Source organism: Vombatus ursinus, unplaced genomic scaffold (assembly GCF_900497805.2).
Source record: "Vombatus ursinus unplaced genomic scaffold, bare-nosed wombat genome assembly UNPS02014798.1, whole genome shotgun sequence".
In the NCBI taxonomy this organism is placed as follows: Eukaryota; Metazoa; Chordata; class Mammalia; order Diprotodontia; family Vombatidae; genus Vombatus; species Vombatus ursinus.
Genome location: NW_020954576.1, coordinates 7,974,956 through 7,999,283, shown reverse-complemented (window position 1 = coordinate 7,999,283; position 24,328 = coordinate 7,974,956). Strand labels below are relative to the sequence as shown.

The window sequence follows — 24,328 nt, the reverse complement described above, 5'->3', positions numbered from 1 at the left end:
CCCCCCCCCCCCCCCCCCCCCCCCCCCCCCCCCCCCCCCCCCCCCCGGGCCCATGCCTTTTAATTAGCTGTGCTCTAAACCTGGAAAGCCTCTTAGAATTCCTAGCTTCCTTCCAGGCTCACCTCAATACTGTATGAATACTATATTCCTGACACTCCCCTCCCCCCACCAAAAAAATTTACCTCGTATCTATGTAGTACTTGCCTCCACACTGTGCATTCTCTAACCTCATGCAGGGTGTGGGAACAGGTGTCAACTGGCAGCTTTGTCAGCTACTACCAGTTCTGAATCACAGATACAGAGCTGAGTAAGGAAGGGACTTGTGCAGGGGAGTGGTGTTATGGAGTCAGGAGCAGTCATGGGCCCTATAGTCTGAATACAGAAATTCAGAAACATGCCATAGCAGTATGGCTCAGACCCCAGGGGTGAAGCAAAGTCTCAGTCACAGTTTTTAGTCCAACCTGAAGCTGTCAGAAGAAGAACCAGGGCATGAGTCTCAGATCAAAGGGAAACCAACAGTTCTGTAGTTCTGAACCAGTAGAGCTTTCCATCCGACTAACAGGGACTGAGTCTAGCAGCAGTCCAGACTGCTCTGACCCAAACCCAGGTCAGGAATTTGCAATGCTCACAGCAAGTAAAAAATGATCAGACTTTTCCTTGAATCAGATTACTTTGGGAGCATTGAAAGTTTGCAGGTTCCCAGGCTAGGCTGTCCTTGAAAGCCTGGAATGACACAACACTCAATACCCAAAAAAAAGCAGTAACAGGACCAAACTAGACCTTTTCTCTAGAAATGCACAGAGCTTGGTCTTAATAAAGTTCAAAGTCAGAAAGCAGGCTGGAAGAATGAACAGGAAACAAAAATACAGCTTGGGCACAAACTAGAATTCCTGGAAGAGTAGAAGCAAAAGTTAAAAAAAAAAGTTAAATTGTTTTTATAAATTAAATGAGAGTACTAGAGTAAAAAAAAATGGAAAAGAAATTAGAGCTATGAAAGAGTTGAGAAGGGAATTAATAGCTTGGCATTAGCAGAAGAAACATACTCCTTGAAAACTAGAATGAACCGAAGAAGTCGATGACCCCATGAGACAATAACAAATAATAAAACAAAGTCAAAAGACTGAAAATATAGAAGAAATATAAAGCATCACAGCAAAATTAACTTACCTGGAAGACAGATTAAAAAGAAAAAAAATTTTTTTTTTCAAAACTTGACTACCTGAAAACCAAGATGAAAAAAAGAACCTAGAAATCATCTCAATAAATCTTAAAAAAAAAAAAGTTAAAAAGTTAAAAAAACAAACAGAGGGCAGAGGAGAAATAGAAAGAATTTACCAGTCATCTCCTAGAAAAAAGAAAAGAAAGAAAATGCTCAGGAACATTATAGTCAAATCCTAACCATGATCATGAGGACTAATGAGAAAACATGTCATTCACCTCCTGATAAAAAAAAAATGAAAGACAGACTACAGAATGAGACACACATATGTATGTGTATATATAAGTACGTACATACACACACACACACAATCAGAAAATGAGGTGGGTAGATCATGTATAGAAAGTGAGAGATAACAAATAGGTCATGTGTTTCAGTGATACTTGTGTAATGTGAGGAGAGCTTAAAAAAAAAAAAGGCCACATATTAGATGGAACCACTATGAAGATTTCAGTAATGACATGATCAAGAATCTCTCTCTCTCTCTGTCTCTCTCTTTCACACTCTCTCTCTCTCTGTCTCACTCACTCCACACACACACACACACACACACACACACACACACACACACACACACACACAAAGAGGAAGGAGAGATAGAGTTTTGTTGTTTTGCTCTTAGGATCTCAGATTTAGGGTGCAAACAACTACAATATATTGTAGTCTACAAACCCCACTCTGCACCCCACTCCCTAATAATCTCCAAGTTGCATTGCTGATTCCTCCACAGGATTTTCTCTTCAATGACACAGAAATCTTTTTACCCTGGAAGCTCATTCCACCCTTGCACCTCTCACATTGGAAGGACCCTCCTCCCCTGAGGCTTCATTCAATTGGCTGGTTCCTCCATGAGCCTCTAATTGAAGGAGGAGGCCCAGGCCAAAGAGGCCTTCATTCTTCTACAGGCTGTACTACTTGCTCATCTTCACAGGACTTTCTCTGTCATGTCCCCCCTCTTTTCTTCCCTCCACTGTGAGGGTATCTCCTCCCCCTTTTCAGCTCTCTTTTACGTATTATCTTCCCCCATTAGAATGTAAGCCCCTTGTGGGCTGAGCCTGCCTTCCTTTATTTGTATTCCTAGCCCTTAGCACAGTGTCTGGCACACAATAAGCACTTAATATTTTTTGAATGCTATAGAGAGATAAGAGATAGAAATAGGAAGAGGGATAGAAGTAGACATAGAGAAGAGAGTTTAGACATCACCTATTATATCTCCCTTCATTTTACAGATAAGGAAACTGAGGCCCAGAGAGGTTAAATGACTCATCTAAAGTCACACATATTAAATGACAGAGCCAGAATTTGAACCAACATTCATGATGCCAAACCCATCACTCTTCCCAGCACATCATACTACTTTCTTCACCTTTTTGTAGTTGTTTCAGGATCACTGGTTTGGAGCTAGAAAGGACCTTAGGGACCGTGCCCTCATGGTACAGTGAAGAAACTGAGGCACATGGAGGTTTGGAAATTGATTGTTTATGAGAGTTAAGATGATCATTATGAAAATTACTGTCACTTAAGCACTTTCAGAAAAGGTGTTTCTGCTTGGATAGTTGTGGATACAGAGTAGGTAAAAGTGAGATGCCTGTGCCACCATTGCATGCTGAAACAAACGGGTGGGGCCTCCAGAAGGGTGGGAAGAATAAGCACTGAAGCAAAACCATAGCAAAGTATAGCTGTGTTGCTTTAGTGACAAACAGATTAAAAAACTAGAGTTTAAAAAAAAAAACATTTTGAGCAAAGAAATTGAACTGCCTACAAGAAAAAAAGGTGCAAAAGTAACAGAACTTGAGAGTAATGTCCCATAATGTTAACCCCTGCAGATCATATCAACCCCTTAAGAGGCTCCAGCAATTCTTTGGTTGCTGTTTCTATCTATTGGTTTCTGTTTGGGTTTTAAAAACCAGGTGTTGAGGCCAGGCAGGTGATGGACAAAGGAGTAACAGTTCATGACCACCCCAAAATACAACAATTTCAACACTAAAAGGACAGGGAGAAAATAATAGGAGTAGTATCTTTCCATGAAGTGAGAGGTACATCTGTTTAATTTCATCTGTGGGTGAGTTGCTATTTTTCTGAAGTGGCTACTGTCAGAACATAGGGTGGTGGGTGGGGAATGATGTGGGCTTCGTTTTCTTGCCTAGCATTTTAACAAAACAATGGAAATGTTATCATCCTCCCTAAATGAAAATGACTCAGTTTGAAATGTAGGCAGCTGTAGAACAGTCTCTCAAAGTTCTTTAATTAACTTAATCCACTTAAACATAGTTTTTAAATACTTGAGTGCATTGGCAACTAAACAGCAGAATTTTCATTATTATGATGTTATAACCTTTATAATTTTCAGCTGATAGCATAGATGTAGACATAGTGAAAAAGCACAGACTCAGGTAAGGGAACCCAGGTCAAATCACATCTCACACTACTTCTGTGATCTTGGACAAGTCACTTAACTTCTCTGGGTCTCAGTTTCCTCATCTGTAAAATGAGAGGTTTATACCGATGACTTGTCTTCCAACCTAATTGTTCAACTTTAACTGCTTTCTCCAAAGTTACCAATGATCTTTTAATCTCCAAATCTAATGGTCTTTTCTCAATCCTCATCCTTCTTGACCTCTCTTTAGCCTTAAACACAGTCAGGTCACATTCTTCTCCTTCATATTTTCTTCCTACCCATCTGTCCACTCCTCAGTCTCCTTTGCTTGATCTTCATCTAACACTTGCCCATGAACTGTGAATGTGTCTTGTTCATGAAACAGCCAGGAGGCTCCTGTCATTGGCTCAAAGAATATGTGTTGGGGAGTAAGGTGTGAGAACACTGGAAAGGTAGGAGAGGGCTAGGCTATAAAGGGCTTTGAATACCAAGCAGCATTTTGTATTTCCTCCTAGAAGGAACAAAAAACCATTGGAGTTTATTGAGTTGAGGGGGGGGTGACATGATCAGACCTGTGTTTTAGGAAAATCTCTTTAATGACTGAATCTTGAAAGAAGAGAATACCAAAGAGTGATCAACAAAAGAGAGGTCAAGGAAAATGAAGATTAAGAAAAGGCCATTGAATTTGGCAGCTAAGAGATCATTAGTAACTTTGGAGGGAATAGTTTTGGTGAAAGGATAAAATAAGAAGTCAGATTGTAATGAATGAGTTAAGAAGACAGTGGAAAGGGAAAGTGGAGGCACATATTGTGGATGGCCTTTTCAAGGAGTTTAGCTGCAAACGATAGAAGAGACATAGGATGATACTGAGGATGGAAGGGTCAAGATAGAGAAGACATGAGCATATTTATAGGCAGCAGGAAATAAGCCAGTAAAAAGGGACAGATTGAAAATAAATGAGAGAATGGGGATGACAGATGGGGCAAACTGTTGGAGGAGATACGATGGAAGGGGATCACTTGAACAAATAGAAGGGTTAGCCTTGGTAAGGAGTAAGACCACTTTATCATGTGAAACAGGGGTGAAGGAGGAGAAAGTAGCAGAAGGGACCTGAGTGATAAGAGATGAAGAAGAGGGAAGAAGAGTTCACAATGAATGGCCTCAATTATTTTTGTAAATATGAGGCAAGGACCTCAGAGAGTGGGTGTTGAGGGGGAAGCATGGAAGGTCTGAAGGGAGGCTGGTAAAGGATTAAGTTCCACCCTTTTTCCGGAGGTGAAATAAGAAAGGATATAATACTGGTGGACTAGCTGAGGTAATAAGGCGGCTCAAAAGATAGTGAATATGTTGGGTCTGTGGTCCTGGAGTCAGGAAAACCTGAGTTCAAATCCAGACTGAGTTTAGTAATCTTCTGACACTGGACAAATCAATTAAGCTGTCTGCCTCAGTTTCCTCATCTGTAAAATGAGGATAATAATAAGCACCTATCTACCTATTGTGAGGATCAAATGAGACTTAATGTTTGATCTTCCATCCTTTCTTCCTCCACAGTGACTGCCATTAGGCCTTAATAGAAATTTAATAAAATGAGAGGAAATCTATCTCAGAAACCATTAGTAATCTATTCACATACAGATTATTTTTACATGAGTAGTTTAGTAAATTTGGAATAATTCAAATTGCTTTTTCCTCTCTGAAAGTCACACCAATATTTAAAAATGTAAGGAAACACAGCATACTGATCAAACGTTCAGGCTTCTAGGGCAGAAAATCTGTGTCAATCTTACTTTGCTTTTTAAATATGGAAATCTTCTATATCTATTCCTTGGTAACATGGGAAACATGCAGTATTATGATGGCATCTTTAGCATATTTTTAGGTATTGCCATTTTTAATTTAAAAATTTCAGTTGGTCTTTTTATCTAAATAGATTTCACTTGATGAAAGCATTAAATTCAAGTCAAGTCAGGAAATATTTATTTAGCACTGACTATATGCCAAGTAGTGTGTTATTAAACATTGGGGATACAAATGTAAGCAAAAAAGACATCTCCTGCCCTCAAGGAGCTTAGATTTTTTTTTTTTTGTTTTGTTTTTTGTTTTTTGGTCTAGGCAATGGGGTCAAGTGACTTGCCCAGGGTCAAACAGCTAGTAAGTGTTATGTGACTGAGACCGGATTTGAACTCAGGTCCTCCTGACTCCAGGGCCGGTGCTGTATCCGCTGTGCCACCTAGCTGCCCCAAAGAGCTTAGATTTTAATGGGTAGGGGGTGAAAAGTGGCGGTCTAGAGTATGAAGGGTGCTGGTCTGGACCCTTCCCTAAAATGAAGGTTCTCAGAACAAGCTCACCCATGGAAGAAGTCAGTTAGTCAACAAGAATTTATTAAGTGCCTACTATGTCCCAGGTACTATGCTAAGCTCTGGGGATACAAGGAAAGGCAAGAAACAGTCCCTGTTCTCAAGGACATCCTAGTCTAATAAGGGAGACAACATGTAAATAATTATGCATGAACAAGAAATATGCAGGAAAAAATTGGAAGCAATCTCAGAAGGGCATATTAAGATGAAGGAAGACTGGGAAAGGCTTCCTGCAGAATGTGGGACTTTAGCTAAGACTTCAAGGAAGCCAGGAAACTAAGATGTGGAGAGCATTCCAAGACGTGGTGGTCAGCCAGTGAAAATGCTCAGAGATGGGAGAGGAATTGTCCATTTCAAGGAAAAGCAAGGAGGAGAATAAGCTATAAGAAGACTGGAAAGGTAGGAGGTGGCCAGGTTATGAAGGACTTTGAAAGCTAATCAAGATTTTAGATTTGATCCTGGAGGTAATAGGGAGCTTCTGGAATTGATTAAATGGGGAGGGAGGTGATAAAGTTGGACCTGAATTTCAGAATATCAGTTTGACAGCTGAGTAAAGGATGGACTGCACTTGAGGCAAAGAGACCAACTATTAGTCTTTTATGATAATATAGGTTTGAGATGATGAAACCTGTACCAAGGTGTGGAAGTGCCAGAGAAGAGAAGAGGACATATATGAAAATGCTGTAGAAGGCAGAAATGATAGGACTTAATCACTGATTATACAGGAGTGGAGTGAGAAAATGAGGAGTCAAAGATGACACCTAAATTGTGAACTCACTTGACTAGGAGGATGGGGGTACCCTGAACAGTAGAAGGAGAGTTTGGATTATCTTTTGCCTTTCTTTGCATCCCCGTCACTTAGCACAGTGCCTGGTACATAATAGGCACTTAATATATGTTTACTGACTTCCTTTGACATAAGGGAAAAGAAACATCATTATATCCCCAAGTTACTCTATACAGTCCAGATCACTTAGTGGTTGTGTTAGCATACCTACATATTTGGAGATAATTGCACAAATATCCCAGATCCAACAAGCTATGTGGAACCAGGAAATTGTTGCAATAGCCTCTCTATGCTGACAAGGGTAGAATATTAATAGTTTCATTTCCTCATAAGTTTTGTTGAAGGAATATTGTGTCAATTTGACTGTACAGATCACTCTCTACCATACTACTTTGGTACTATTGGTACAGGTGGGTTTTTTCAACAATACAATGACATAGTGGAAAGATGCCTGGATTTAGAGTCACAAGATGTGGCCTCAAATCCCAACTTTGTCACTTAGTTTTGCCTATTTGACTTTGGGTAAGCTGATTCACTTCTTTTGGCCTTAGTTACTTCTATATGGTCCTAAAATCCCCTCCCTATCATCTCCGATTAGATTAGATTAGATCTGGACTGGTGTTCCTCCTACCCAGTGGAATATACTAGAGGTTTTTCTATATGCCTCCCAGCCTCAAGTGTACCTATTTAAGACTAAAGGGACTTAGTCACCAGCTTGGTTAAATGGCTTTAAATAAGTCTTAGAGTAAACCTAAGAAACTACGTGGAAATAACACTCGGGTCTCACAAACTCTATTAATAAGATACAAGGTTTTTGTTTAACTACATTTAGTAAAATGAAAAACAAAAATAATTTTATTTAGGATCATAGATTTTAGACCTGGAAGAAGCCCTCAAAGCTATCTAGTCCAAACCCTTCATTTTATAGATGAGGGAACTGAGGCCCAGAGAGGTTAAGTGATTGCCCATGGTTGCACTGCTAATACATGAAAGGGGTAGGATGAACTCAAGGTTATCTGATTCCAAGTGAAATTCTCTTATTTACAAATCTGCAGTTCAAAAACTTCCTTATAATCTTTATGCTTTATATTGTTTTTTTTTTCTGATTCCACCTCCCCCCAATAATGATCATATGATTCTACACGACCTAGATCTTCCTCTTTTGCCATAAAAGCTTTAGTTGAAGACAAATAGGTCAACTTGTATAATCTACATGATGAAGATTATTCCCTTGAGTGACAAATGAGACCTTTGTCATTCAGACCATTAGCTATAACTGGATAGATGACATTGAAACCTCTTAAAGTTTTCATAATGGTTTTTAGCCCAATGAGTTTCATCCCTTTGACAGAATATCCCAAAGGTGGACAATTATAAACTGTTTTATCCCTATTTCTTGCATAAATTATGTTGTTTTTTTTTAATTGAAGATTACCAGTAGAAGTAAGTCATTCCTAGCTTTGAATTGGAACTAGGTTTTTGAGGGAGATGGAAACTGCCCATAAGAAAATTGGAAAAAAGGGAAATATTGTCACATCTAAATCATTTCTTTATAAATATATCTTAAACAAGTGAAAAAGAAGTTGAAGGATAAAAAGTTATTCCCCCTATAATGGAAAATGTGCCTCTTATTAAACTACCCTTACTTTCTTCAAAGAAGTCAGTACGAGTCAAAGTAGTCAGCACAAAAGAGAATTAGAACCTGTTCTGTGATCAAGTAGATATTAGCAAATTAGAAAATAAAACCTATGCCTGACAATAATCCTAATTAATCTTTTCATTATGCAATCAACTCACTTATTAACAAATTAAGGAAGGAAAGCATTAACACAGAATAAAAAAAAAATCTTAGTCATTGATGGATCAGTCATCCATACAGGAATATAGCACAGTGCCTGTTACATAGTGCTTAATAAATGCTTTTTCATAAATTCATTCATTCCTTCATCCATTCACTTAGGAAAGAAAAACAGATTTTTTCTTCCTTTATGTGTGTTCTCTCTGTCTTTCCAGCTCCTCCACTTTCCCTTCATCTGAGCAGTTAAGTACCGTGTCTCCAAGTGGCATGCTGCCACATTAAAAAATTCAACAAACAATAAGTACAAATATCAGTCAGTCAACAAATATTTATTTAACATCTGCTATGTGCCAGGCACTGTGCTAAGGGATGGGGATATAAAAAGAGGTAAAAGTCCCTACCCTCAAGGAGATAACATTCTAATGGAGAAGATAACAAGCAAGCAAATATGTACAAAACTATATACAGGATGAACTGGAAATAATCAACAGAAAATATTAATAATAATTTTTAAAAAGGCTAGCATTTGTATAACACCTATTATATGCCATGCACTATGCTAAATGCTTTACAAATATTGTATCATCATATCTTCAAAACAACCTCAGGAGGTAATTATTATCCCCATTTTGCAATTGAAGAAATTGAGGCAAACAGAGCTCTAGTGACTTGCCCCAGGTCACACAGCTAGTAAGTGTCTGAGGCCAGATCTGAACTCAAGTCTTCCTGACTGCAAGTGCAGTGCTCTAAACATTGGGCCACCTACCTTCCTCATTAGAATTAAAAAGGATTGGGGCAGCTAGGTGGCACAGTGAATAGAGCAATGGCCCTGAAGTCAGGAGGACCTGAGTTCAATTCTGACCTCAGACCAAATGCTTGACACTTAATAGCTGTGTGACCCTGGGCAAGTCACTTAACCCCAATTGCCTAAAAAAAAAGGGGGGGGGATCGAGAAAGAATTTCTGTAAAGAGAGGTATCAAATGCATGCCTGAGCCAGATTAAAATATAATTGGGAAACAATTAACAAAGTAAATAAAAGTACAATAAAACGTAAATAATATTACCTTCTAAAACTGTCAGTGTATAGCCTGCATGCATCCTTATGCACAGTTTAGTGTTTGTATTTGAGTATCACACCATTGCTATAGAAGATTAGATTTTAGTTGGGACTTGAAGGAAGCCAGAAATGAGGAGGGAGAGCATTCCAGGGATGGGGGACAGTCAGAATAAAAAGGGTCCCATGTATGCAAGGTACTGTATTAACAAGGCACATAGTAATGTTGTTGTTTTTCAGTTATGATCAACTCACCATGACCCCATTTGGAGTTTTCTTGGCAAAGATACTGGAGTGATTTACATTTCCTTTTCCAGCTCATTTTACATGAGGAAACAAGACAAACTGGGTTAAGTGATTTGCCCAAGGTCACACAGTTAGTAAGTGTCTGAGGCTGGATTTGAACTCAAGAAAATGAGTCTTCCTGACACCAGGCCCAGCATTCTATCCATTGCACCATCTAGCTGCACAAAGTAAAGTGTTTAATAAATACTTGTTTATTTGCTTATTGACGTAGTTCCTGCAAGTCATGAGTTTACAGTCAAATAGGGTGAACTGTGGTGATAGCTCTGAGGATAAATAACATACTCACAGTGGAAAGAGCAATGATTTCAAAGTCAGAAGACTTGAATTAAAATTGTACCCCTATTCTTAATACCTGTATGACCTTGTTGTTTAATTTTCCAGGACCCTAATTCCCTTACAAAATAAAGAGGTTGGACCAGATAGCCTTAGAAAGCTCCTTCCAGCTCTACAAGTAAGACCCCATGACAAAGGCTTTTGACCAAGTGTCCATGGACTTAACAAAAAAAAACACAACCGAGTTGCAATACTATTTCTCTTTTGTAATCTTACATATTTTATTTTGTGCATTTAAAAATATTCTGCAAAGGGGTCTGTGGGCTTCACCAGAATGACAATAAGATCCATAATATATTTTTTAAAATGTTTAAGAACCCCAGGCGTATGACACATGTTACGGAGCAAGAACAGGGAAAGGTAAATCTGTAAGTTGGGGACAGGAATGAAAGAGGGAGGCATTAGGAAATCAGACAAAGAACACCTAAAGGGCTACCCCATCAACTTTTTATTGGGTAGGCAGTCTATGTCTCATGCACCCCCCAAAATGGTCACCCTATTAACTTTTTAATGGGTGGATACTATACCTCATGAAAGTAATTTTCAAGGTATATGAGGGAGAGTTATTTGTATGATGATTTTTCATGGACTTACACAAGGAAAAAGAGTAATGGGAAAACCTGTCTGATAAAGTACCCAGAGATTCAGTGATTTTTTGGGTCAAACTATGTTTCCTGAATACATGATGTCAGTACATCTCTCACCAAAAATGGGGAAATCACATAATGTGATTGCTATTCATGTTATCTGAAACCAGCCTTACTCACATTATATTTCTACTGTATTTTTACCCACTGCATTACTGTAGACTGTTTCAGCCTGAAAAGTCTGCACTTTCTCATAAAATCAATGCCGTCTTTGGGGTTTGTGGTCCTAATAGGCTCATAACCTAGGTGAACGTCAGAGTTTTGTCCTACAGTGTTTTCTTTACTTTACATTCTTTTTCGATCGTCTCATTGGCTCCTGCGAGCTCATTTATCAGACAGTGGATAGAGGGCTAGACTTGGAGTCAGGAAGAACTGAGTCCAAATCTGATCTCAGACAATTACTAGCTGTGTGACCCTGGGCAAGTTGCTTAACTTCTTTTTACCTCAGTTTACTTATCTGTAAAATGATTTCTCAGTATTGCTGTGAGGTTAAAATGAGATGATGTTTGCAAAGTGCTTTGCAAATTTCAAAGCTCTATATAAATGTTAACTATTACTGTTATAAAAAGCAAGGATTAAACAATTATAAGTGCTTAAAATTTTAAATAGTAAAAGTATACACTAAGTCCTATAAAATTAGGATAAATGTATAGTAAAATTATGACTATTGAAACCTTTGGGGACAAGATGTTTTGGTTAGTAGTTATTTTCCAGACAACAGAAGACTTGTTCTTTAGGTAACAATTTTTAAACATTTAAACATGTGAAAATATGCAATCCCTTTTCTACAATGCATTGTAGATTTTCCTGGACTCAAACTGAATATCCTAAATATAATGATTCAAAATCATTTTTAGAAAGTCAATTAATATACTATACACTAATATGATGGTGGCCTTAGGGCATGGTGAGTTACATGGAATCATAAGATCACAGACTAGTAAAAATAGGAAGTACCATTAGAGATGATCTAGTCCTGTATTCTTCAAACAAGGAAACTGAAACTCAGAGAAGTGACTTGCCCAAGATTATAAAGATAACATGCCCATCTGCAGAAACCCCACCTCCTCCTCACTATTTGCTATTTTTAAAATTGATGAACTAGGAAGCCAGATAACAAGGCTTGTTATAATTATGTCTTACATAAAAGCACTTAGACTATGAATGAGGATCTGCAGGGTCTCCTGTGAGTAAAAGGCCTCTGCAACTGTGTAGAGGTGGGGTTTTTTTGGCCTTATTTTGTACACACACACACACACACACACACACACACTGGAAGGGACTTTGGAGGTTATCTAGTCTCCTTATTTTACAGAGGAAAAGAGAGGATGAAATAGCTAATCCTGGTCACACACAATAAGCAACAAGAGTCAGGATTTGAATCCAGTTCCTTTCACCTCATATTGGAGTGCTCTCTCCAATATAGTACATAAATGAGCAGTAGAAAATGAATGGAACAACAGCAAAAGGGATTGCCTGTATCTGGACTTTGGATACACATTTAAATGTAATGATTCATTCATTCCCAGAAAGTTGGCTCTGCTTGGGAAAGATAATGAAAGCATCAAATCTACTATAAAATTATTCCAGTCTCTATTTGGGGCTAAGAAAGAAACAGACTGCTTAAAGATTTACAATGCAGTATAAATTGGAGAGGGAGGGTGCAGTAATTTCTTCTCATATGTTACCTCAGCATGATTGCTTTAATTTTTGAAAAATCTCTGTGTAAAATACATGTGGGAAATACTATAATTTATAAAATCACCTATCATTTACAGCGTCTCTTGCAAGAGTGCCAAGTAGTTTTACCCTATTCTCCTTCGCATAGTCCCTTAGTTGGGAGGCCAAATGTTATTCCCATCTCTTCTGAATCCAAATCCATGGTTCTTTTCCTTTAGAACAGCTGCTTATAAAAACTAGAACTACATCCCTGACCTTTCAATGAAGAGTTTGTTCCAAGTGAACCACACAGTCTTTCAAGTTCCTTCCTGAAATGCAGCCTTGTTTTTTTAAGGGTAGAAACACATTATGACAAATGAGTTTAGGTTTTGGTCTTGAAAATGATAAATATCAACAACACTTTTTAATTACTAAATAGTTACTATTCAAAATGACCCAAGAACTAACTGTAATAATGAGTCTACCTAAATCATCCAAGTAAGTTTGTACTAATGTGATAAATTCTGAAAATCTTGAGATATGATCCTTCTTAGCAAAGGATAATGAAAGTCAGTCTGAAATATCCTATATTACTCTAAAAGGGAATTCTAAACCAATATTCCAAATCCATTTTGGATTTTTTCTCATATTCTTCATGAATATAATGCCAAACTATACAGAACTTGCTCTAAAAATGAACTGATTCCTTTGTCACAAAATCCTTACTTAAAAAGCAAATCAAATATTCAATGATGCTAGTATAATATAAAAATAATATAGTATTCTTGTGGGTACCACAGTATAGGGTAAAGTGAATTGGACTAGGGTTCTGGAGGCCACCATCCTCTTGCTCTTTCATTCAGTAGCTATATATCCTTGGGCAAATCACTTAAACTCCAGCATTTTTATCTATACTCAGTATTTTTATTTAATCCCATCTTCAGTATTTTTATCTACGCCTAGCTCAAATGTTAAATTTTCCATGAAGGCTTCCCTGATCTCCCTGTTGGTAACAATTTCTCCCAACCCCAGATTTCATTTTCACTTTTTAAAAAACCACACTCATTCATCTTTTATTATTTTGTATCATAGTTATTTGTACATGTATGAATGAATAAACATATGAAAAAGTATTTATTAGAGCTGAGAATAGAAATAGAAATACAATAGAAAAATAAGAGTTCTTTCTTTCAAAGAGCTCACCCATTGTAAGGGGAGAGGATAACACATACAGCTTCAGGATAGCAAGTGTGTGATTGTGTGTGTGTGTTTAAGTCCCCCTGCTTAGAGCATAAGTACACTCTATTAAAGAAAAGAAACTCTTTCCTGCCCCACTCCAGCACCTAGCAGAGTGTTCTGCTCCCAACTACTACTTCACAGTGTTTGATGAATTGGCTTCCTTAAGGTCCTTTCTATTCATAAATATTTTCTGATTCTATAGTAGTTACATTCATAGAAGAAGAGTTAATTGACCAAAGGCTGGGTGGGAATAAAGTGTAATTGTTATTATACTGGTGAGGGTAATGTTAAATTTAAATTTTAACAAAAGTTACAGCCACTGTCTAAAGCAGGTGTTCTTAACTTTGGGTCCATGGATCCTCCACCAGCACAGGATTCAGGGAGGTCTTGAACCTGGATGGGAAATTTATTTTAAGACATTCTTCTGAAAAGGCTTCACAGGAGGAGGAGGAAGAGGAGGAGAAGGAGAAGAAAGTTAAAAGCCCCTTATCTAAAGGATTACAAATAAACAATAACAAAAATTTCATTAACAAAGTTTCTCTTCTAATGAAACACAAAGTAAAAGTGTGGCTAAGAGTCACGCAGTATTTAGGTTACTATAAGCCTTCTAGAAATGTTCCCTTAGACAATGTTTTATATTGTAATTAACTTCAGTCATTCTGACTTCTAAAATTTAGGGGAACAAAAGGCAAAGAAGTCTCTAATCCATAGGGAATTATTACTCCCAGTCATTAAACAAAGTGCTCTGTTTTTTAGGTGGGAGATTTCAGAACATTAGGATTCCTGTCGTGGGAAGGGCTCTGGTGCAGTATTCTGGACCCAGCAGTGATCCCATGAGAGAGTTGTGATCAAAAGATGATAGTTGCCCTCCTTGCTGCTGGCCTAAGAAGTTAAGGATAAAGCCCAACCAACTATCTCTAAATCCCTTTTAATCATGTTATTGGTCTATCATGCACTAACCTAAATCACTCTTGAAATTCTATGAAAAATGTTACCCCAAATTAAAATCTAAGGGCAATTACAAGGCAGAACAGCTGATTTAAATTGTAACAGAACGTAGTTTAAGTGAAATGCAATTCTAGGAGAAAGTAATCTGTACCTCCTAGGCATACTTCAACATTCTATTATTCATAATATACTTTGACCCTATCTGCTTGGCTTTGGACAAAAAGGTGCTCTACAACAGGGGTTCTTAACCTGTGATCCCTAACACTATAAACACACACACACACGTTAGTGTATGTGTATGTACATATGTATGTGTTATTTTGTGTTATATTCATTTTATGCATTTAAAATATTATTCTTAGAAGGGCCTAATAGGCTTCACCAGATTGCCAAAGCAGTCCATGACGCTTGCATAAAAATGTTAAGAATACTTCCAGGATACTATCTCCTCTGGCTAAGAGGGAACAGACATTTTTTAATCATGCAAGTCCTTTTTATTACCCAAGAAATTTCTGCCAGCCTGATTCCCTGGGCTAGTCTCTATGACCTTTCCTCCTTTCTTTTCACTAGGAAGTTTTGTTTTTTTTTTTTCATTTTCAAGTTTGCACTTCAGCATAGTATTCTTCCAGTGATCAAAAATATCAGAACAACTATTTATGGAGGATATACATATATTTATAAATGGTGAAGTTTCAATTGACATTAAAAAAAAAAAAACCAACCCTCTAAATGACTGGGCAACAGGTTGTTGTGTTTTTTTTAAAGTATGCCCCCTCAGTTCCATCTTGCATTGGCGATGTTACAAGCCAAGAAACTGTTCCTCTAGTTAATTTATCCTTAAGTGCTCCCTATAACAATTTCAGCAATGATTTTTTTTTTTTTGCGCTGGAAAACTCACTTAAGCCAATCTGAGCTCTTACCAAAAAGGGAATTGCCTTTAATTACAGACAGAATTGCAGACAAAAACATCAAATTTTACTCAGCATTTCCAAGTTCAGGAAAAGTATCTTCAAGTTCTATAAAATACAACTCCATTAAAATCATAAGTGTAACTCTTTTGGTATCTAATCAAGTGTAGAAAATTGTGACAAATCCATGGAAGTAGTATATCAGTCATATAAAATCCCATGTTTACAAAAAGAGAAACTGTTTGCAAACAGACAAAACCAGTTTCTTTCCAAACTAAAGCAGGAAGAGAGATGTTTACATATTATAAACCTGAAAATTGTTTTTTATTAGCCAAGTTTGAAATGCTAATGGTACTATGAAAGTGCTTGAAGTACTAATTACTAGCATTGTTTCTTTATAAACTAGCTGTACTGAAACATTCTGATTCATTTGTAAGGCTCCACAAGGCCCACAGAGACAAATATTTTCCACAGGGAAGCTTTCATTGATAACTCAATGAATGTATCCAAATGGAAAGGGATGGTGTTTCTCAAGGGGACAAGGGAGTAGGGTCAGATAAGGACAAAGACAACATCAAGTTATCTAAATGAAAGGGGTGGGAGGAGAAAGTGGTTTTGGGAAAAGGAATTATTCACTTCCTTAGATATCAAGTCTGTCTTGTTTTGGATTAGATTTAACATTTTTTTGTGTGTGTTTTTTTTAATTATTATCTGAGAAAGAATTCTGTCTCTACTTGCTCCAGGATGATCCTATCTACTAGTCTGACAAGTCACTTTGGTGTTCTTGCATCACTTCTTTCACTTTATATTGTAAAAGTTGTTCATTAGCATATTTAAAAAATTATCCTGTTCATGGATTATGCTTTAGGAAGAAATCCTCAAATCTCTCCAAAATGTCCAGATTTGAGTTGGACCAGGTGACCTCTGACATCCCTTCTAGCCCTGAGACTTTAATTCTCTTTTAAATTCAAAGCTTCTGAGGGCAGAGATTTGGGGAAGAGAGCAATGGATGTTAAGGGAGAGATCAATATTAAGTTGTCAAGTACTGGACTTAGAGATTCAGCAATAGGCTGGGATTCAGTAGACCCAATTCTGATGCTGACTATGCCATTTAACTAGCTTTGTGACCTTGGGCAAGTCACAAACCCTCAGTCTCTCAGTTACCTCATCTAAAGAGGAAAGAGATTAGATGAAGTGTACTCTAAACTCCCTCCCAGCTCTGGCATTCTGATTCTATACTTGCATAAACACTGATGCTATTTACTTAGCAAACTCTGGCCACGAGAAAATGCAGCATTTTTCATTCATTCAACAACAGCATAGTCTAACAGCACTAGGGTCATGTCTGGTCCACATCTTTCACCTAAGGAAGCATCTCCCCTTATGAGCCACTGGCCTAGTTGTGCAGTGCAGGGGATGGTTCAGAGTTTAAGGATAACCCAGAATATCCAATGCTAAAAACTGCTGAATCAGTTATGTGCCCTCATTTTGACAAATCATGAACAATTAGATGTTCTCTCCCCTGCCCCTAACTTTGAAAAGAAACCCCATCTTTCTTGTCCTCGCAGAGGTCAACTGTAAAGGCAGACTCCAGACAAAAGCCTGTGTCAGCCAGGAATGCTGTAACCCACAAATAAAAAAAAATCTAGACTTTATGCAAAATCAAAACACTGTTTTTATAGCATCGATTAAGGATCATTAAATACTGCACTCTGTAGTAGGCCTTCTGGCTTTCTGGGTTGGGATAGAAAAGATCTGAGATCACTTTCACTTCTAAAATTCAGTGAGGCTATGATTCTGATTCTCTGCCTTTCCTGGGTTCAGGAAGCTGTAGTGTTTTGTTTTTTTTTCACCCAACAGTCTGGCGTATACAACACTAAAAGAATGCAGCAGGATGAAGCCCCAGCAACCACCCAGCCAAAACATTTGTCTACTCACCAGTCGTGAGGCAACAACACCAAACTCTCCTGCTAATAAAGCTCTGGGACAGAGTTGACAGATACCAAGCTTTCCTCTGGTCTTTCGTGGTCCCCCTCTGATCCCCAGGGCTGATCAAAGCTGAGATCGATGCCCTGCCAAGAGCAGGAGGTGGAGGAGGGAGGATGCGGGAAAGAGTGGAGGGGGAGAAAAGGTGGAATGTTCACGAAGTGGGAGAGGATCAGAAGAGATGGGAGAGTGGATGGAAGGGGGTGTGTGTGAAGAGGCCCCAGAGCCTCTTGGCAAAGGGACCTGTGCCTAAGGCTCAGCCGCTGGGAAGGCAGTAGGTTGCCCGGGGCCTCCCTACCTGTGGTGGAGAGCACCGTGCTGGCGAAGAAGAGGGCGGAGGTGAAGTCCCAGTTCCAGTTACCCGAGGCATTGCTGAGCACCGAAACGCCGTAGTTGCTGGCCTCCAGCACCCGCACCAGGAACTGCTCCAGTTGCTGCTCCGACAGACACTTGTGCTCCTCCAGGAAGCGCTGCTTCAGCTTGCGCAGCTCCTGGCGCAGCAGGTCTTCGTAGGGCAACTCTACTGAGGAGAAGACCACCGCGCCGAAGACCAGGTAGAGCAGGTAGCCCAGCACCAGGAAGGCGAAGCACCAGGCGGAGCGGTGCCTCTCTACCAGCCGCACGCAAGAGCTGCCGGCCAGGGATTGCAGCATCTTCCCCAGCGCGCCGCCGCCGCCGCCGCCGCGGCAGACCCCAGGAGAGCGCGAGCCTGACGGCCGGGAGCCCCGCGCACAACCCGACACACACACACACACACACACACACACACACACACACACACGCCCGCGCGCGCGCGCGCACACACACACACACACACAGGTACACTCCCTCCCTCACGCGTGCACAACCACAGACATTCACGCACGCGGGCCGAGAGGATCTGCAGGGGGAGGGGGCTAATCCCCCAAAGAACTCCGGAGCAGCCCGGGAGCCCTCCCCGGACCTTGTGGTCTCCCCTCAGGCGGCCCCTCCCCAGCTGCCACCCACACAGCCGCCTCCCCGTGCCCCCGCGTCCGAAGGCAGCGTCCGAAGTTTGAGAGGCTTAAATAAAGGTTCCCTCTCTCCTTGCCCCCCTTTCTTCTCCTTCCCTCTTCCACTCCCGGCTCCGGCTCCCTTTGTGCACTTGGGTTCTCCTTGTGATTGGCTGGCTCGGGTTTCTTTTTTTCTCTCTCACTCGCCCGCTGGCTCCCCTTCTTTTCCTGTTTCCTTTCAGTATAAAAAGCCCCAGATGATGTGGCGCTGACGTGGTTCCCCGGCTCAGGTAGCCAGCGAGTCGAATGAGTCTGTAGGTCTAGAATTGAACTTCGCTAAAGCTGTAGCTGTGGCTGTTCCCTGGAAAGGAAAACAGACAAGCCGAGACAATCCTCCTTCCCTCCACCCTGTTAGTTGTCCACACCCTACATCCTTGGCACAAAGGCGTTTATGGCTAGCCTACCTTTTCCGGTTCTCCACCCTGCCTGTGGTATAATTAAAAGAAACTCTGATTTTGATAAATGGTAGGAGAGGAGGGGGCTTTTGCAACAAAGAACAGTGTGAGTTTATAAAAGTTGGGGGAAATGTATCTTCTTTGACACATCACCCTATTGTCTGTAACCTACTCGTTTCCAAATTAATTTTCTCTAAAATATTGATTGGCCTATACACAGAAATTCAGTTTCTGCTGCTTGGGGGAAAGGCATCTGTGTTATTTTAACGTAGTGTGTTAGAGCTGAAAGGGACCTTAGAGATCATGGAATCCTACCCTTTTACAGATTCTTTTACAAATGAAAAAATTAAGTGTTGAAAGGAAAGTTTTTTTTGGGGGGGAGGAAGTTCACCTTTCTGATTCTTAACCTTTAAAAGCCTTTTTACATTAAATTATAATATAAGCTCCTTGGGAGCTTATATCATATTTTTCTTTTACTTTCCGGCATCCCAGTGCACATCTGCAGTGCTTGATATATGTTGAAAATCTGTCCTCAAGGAAGAGACAGGAGAAGACACCTCCCCTAACTCCTTTGCACTGGTGGGAGGTCCACAGGTGTGGAACATTGTATATATTTTCAGATTTTTTTTTCAATTTTTTGATTGACTATGCTGATTTGTTTCCTTTTCTTCCTCTTTTTCTTTTAAATCTTTTGTTATATGAGATGGCTCTTAGGCAGGAGGAAGGGGTATTTAGGTCATGTTAAAAACAAAAGACATCAATTAAGTTATACTTTAAAAATTAATGATTGTTGACTGACAAAAATAAACACAGCAGATTTACATTGAACACAAATAGCAACGTTTGAAGGGGACTTACATTTTAAACTTGAAGGCAACATGTAAGCATTCATTTATCTCAACAATTTATGTAATAATAACTTTTTGGTACTTCAGGGGGTATGTGCAGGCCTTACTGACAATGTGGAAGTTATGGTATTTTTTCCTGTTTATGCTGAGCCCTCTCATGAAAGGGGGCAATTAGTTTCCAATTATCTGTCATCTTATTCTGTCAAGATTCTACTGATTGCCAGCTGTTATGCACCAGTATGGCTTATAAGAGAATTAAAAAAAAAAAGGATTCAACAAAAATGAGAATGGAAAAGAAAAAAAAACACTGAAAGATCTGGAACACATTGATTATATCTTTACCCAATTTCAATTGTCTATTGTCTCCCTGTATTTTACTTTTTTTTTCCAGTTTAAGTAATTATCCTTGTGAAAGAGTCCAAGGCTTTGTTCTGCTCAGCACCTAGAGCATTAACAATATCCATATTATACCAGTAAAGGAGCATGAGGCAAGAGGAACTTCTGTGACCTTAATTAGCAGAGAAGCAAGTTAGATAGAAAAGCCAGTTTGTCTGCATATCAATCAATTGCCACACTGTAGTCCTGTTACTACTAGAGCTGCATCTATGCGTTTAAAATCTAGAGAAGAATGAATTTCTGTCCAATGCTGCCTTTCCTTTCAGTGTTCTATTACTGAGACAGAAGCCAACCTTGGCATGTTTCCAGTCATGGTTCTCTGTACACATATAAATATCATTCATCAAGCTAGAGGTCTGCCTATTTCCCAACTGCAAAGGTTAAATGGGTCTTTCTAAGACTTCTTAACAGAGGCCAAGAATTTCCACATGTACCACTGACTCCCACATTTTGCTTAAACTAATAGACTAGAGTCAAGTTGTCTCTGTTCCACTTAGTGTCATCAGTTCTCTAGAGGTTCACCTAACTTCAGGGATTTAGGAATCAGCGTAATTGTAGATTTTTATTCCTGGGATGAAACCTGTACTCCACTCTGTTTCCTACTTTCCTCTAATATCTCACCCACTCTTAACCCTCCAAGGCCTATACTAACTGATATAAAGTGTGATATCCCTAAAAGTATACTCTGGCAAGGCTGGATCTGCTTCTCCTTATCCCTTAGCTCTATCAACCCCATAAGACTAATAAAAAGAGGAAAGAAGAGAATAGAAGAAAAATAGGAACGTTCAGAGAAGAGTAGGTAAGGTGCATAATCAAGAAGAGAGGGGAGAGGTGACTAGGTTAGAGAAGAAACACAGATGAAAAGCTTCAAAGAAAAAAAATTATGTATGACTTGATTCCTTACATAGAAGATGAGAGGATAATTAACTTCCAATTCTCAACTTCCTCTTCACACTGATATAACTAGGAGTTGAACAGGCCATGGACAAAGCTTCCGTTTTTTGATTCTGTCTAGCTGTATGCGTATGCTTGCTCAGTGCCTGGGAACTTTTGGGATGACAAATTCCTTAGCCACATCTCACTGGCCATGGTGACTCAGTGTTGAAGGGCATTTTGGGTATGATGAAGCAGTCACTAGGACCACTGTCCCTGGTCCACCTGGCCAGAAGACAAGGACTTTGATGTAGACAGTACCAAGTTGAAGTGAAATGCCTATTCAACAGTCCCACAATGTACTTTATTTTCTAATGAGGCTTAAGTTCTAACCTCCTCAGAAAAGTATAACAATATCTATAAGTTGTTACTGAATCCTGTTTTAATTCTTTCTGTCATTATGTACTTAAAACATTTTGTATTTAGCATTCTTTTTGTGCATGTAGGAAATAAATACCTGTCCCATACCTGATTCATACTATACACTGAGTACCTTTCCACTATCTCTTTGGAAAGAAAACCTTGACATGAACCAAAACATAAGGTTTAAGTCACTTATTCCCAGAGAATTTAGATGGGGATAAAATGATCTAAAGTGTATAATAAAGAAACTGAGTCAGAGATGTTAAGCTTCTTGCTCACACTTGCACGGCTAGTAATTGTCAGAGGTTTTCCACAATTCCAATCAAGCCTTCTTTCCATTATAACACACTACCTCCCATGACTCAGGTGTCTTTTCAGCTTACAAGTTTACTCCCTTAAGACATATGGGCCTTCCCTTGAAGGTAGAGGATTTCCACTTTATCTTGTTGTTAAAGTTGAGCCACTTCATTATTTTACAACAAAACAAAATTGAAAAGATATGACAAAGCAGCTTCCAAACATAAAACTGGTAGGAAAGGGGAAAGCAGAATACTAACAGCCATCTCCCTTCATCAGGGAAAGCAGCTAAGATCCATAAATCTCCCTTTCTTGTCCCTCAGCCCCTTTCCAGGGCTCACCAGAGGTAGGAGATCAGAGGGAGATTTCTGATTGTGGGGACACACCCTCAAAGATTCACCAATTAAAAAAAATGACCCATTACTTCCTGCCTTCTTGCCCTCACTTACTTTTCCCCCCAGGTATGAGATAGAATCTCCTTCCATCTCTACTTCCTAGACCCCCTGGCTTCTTTCCAAAGGTAGCTCAGGTACCACATCTCTTCCCCAAGGCCTCTCCTGCCATACTGCCATACTCACACACTGGTTAAGGTTCTCTTCCTCTTGACATAACTTTATATTTACTTCTCTGTGTTCTTGAAGCATGGCCCTATGGGAACAACCCTGGTTCTGGAGTCAGAGGAACTCAGGTGGAGACCAGCCTGTGCCACTTCCTACCTGGGTGGCTTCACCTATCCAGGCCTCAGTTATTTCCTTGATAAAAAGAGGGGAATGCACTCAACGGTTTCTTAGATATCTCAAAACTTGAAAATAAATTACCAAAGGGCTCACAGAGGTTGTATACCAACTGTTAACTCTGAAAAATAAAATAAAATACCAAAAAATATTTGGGTTAATAAGCAAATGTCACTAGGAAAGTTAAGGGGTAGCTATCAGTCATTCTCATCTTGGTAGAAATTAGTTTAATAGACTTGTTTCCTAACACCTAGCTGAAAGTGCAAAGGAAGAAGAATTTTGATAGTAGGGAGGAAAAAGGATCAAAAGATCATTTTGGAGCATGAGACATAGCTAAGGTCAGATCAAGGAAGGAAGGATAAAGCAGAAAGACTTAGGCAACTACAGGGGAAGCAGGATGAAAGCACTGAGTGGCCATGAGTCACCAGAAAGAGAACACCAGGAAGTAAGAAATGGGTTCAGAAAGAGATGTTGGATAGGAACACAGAGAGGGAAGCAGGAGTAGAGCAAAGATCAGTGCTGGAAAATAACAATACAGGATTGTGGTTGATAAATAGAAGGTAGGCCCAGAGGCATCCTGAGGTGTGCAGTTAGAGTGAAAACTGCGCTCTTCTTTCTCTTCATTTCTAGATTTGCAAAAGTTGCCTTCTAGCCCTACTTTAGGCACATGACTGCCAAAAGTGTAACCTAAGTTGTGATGAGAAGTTGAAACAGAAGGAATTGGATAGCTGGGGCTCATCTTTACTTCTGCTTCTTATTCCTTTTGGATATCAGGTTGTTCATGTTAGTTGCTTGGAAAGAATTGCTGAGAATCTCCAGGAAGGAAGCCAGGATAATTACTATGATGTCAAGTGAGTCATTTAATTCATTTCAACAAACATTTATTAAGTGATATAGTAGGAATACTATCTACCAGGGTTCCAACCATGTAGATTATGCTAGATTTTTTAAATTTCTCCCCCTAAAAGACAAATGAGCAATCCTTGACACTTGATTGGTCCAGGGGCATAAAGCTGTTGAGACAGCTTCCCAGAGATCTAAGGTTATAAAAGAGGCCAGCCTACTATGAGCCTCTCAGACTCAGAGGATGTCTCACTGCCTGGTGAAACACCAACTTTTATTCATCAGACTTTTTTTCTATATGGAGATAAAGGAGGCTGGGTCTACCTGAATCAGTGCTATGTCCTAGCTGAGTATCCTTTCCAAGCTATGGCTAACTAAACCTTTTGTTAAATACTCCATGAGTATCTTATTTCATTCTAATTTCAAACCTGAACTGCCAGATCAACCTGAATGAAGCCAGGCCTACAACAAGTGCCTATTGTATGCAGAACACTGCTAGGTAAGAGACATTCTCACATATCACATAAAATCATTAGATTGTGAGTTTCTTGAGATCAGGGATTATTTTTTGCATTTCTTCATATCCCCAGTACTTAGAACAGTGCCTGGCATATAGTAGGCATTCAATAAATGTTTATTGACTGAGTGAGGCCATCAAATTCAATCTCATTTTATCAATGAAGAAACTGAGGTGCATGGAGGTGAAGGGACTTGCCTAGGGTTATACAGCTACTGCCTGAGACAGTATTTGAACCACTTTCTTCTTGGTCCCAAATTCAATACTCTGTCTATTACATGCTGCATATCTTATAGTACAGTGGGTTGAGGAAGTGATTTGGTGGGGGGAGGGGGAATTAAGGAGAAGTAAG

At 39.4% G+C, this 24,328-nt stretch overlaps 1 protein-coding gene across 1 annotated transcript in view; it reads right to left on the bottom strand.

Annotated features, from left to right (window-relative positions):
• LOC114049961 (potassium channel subfamily K member 1) overlaps positions 1 to 18,272 on the bottom strand; it is a 66,578-nt gene extending 48,306 nt beyond the window's left edge. Inside the window, exon 1 of the mRNA XM_027871445.1 lies at positions 17,918 to 18,272. Coding sequence (XP_027727246.1) covers positions 17,918 to 18,272 — 355 coding nt within the window. The remainder of the gene's footprint in view (positions 1 to 17,917) is intronic.
• Positions 18,273 to 24,328: the final 6,056 nt, after the last annotated feature.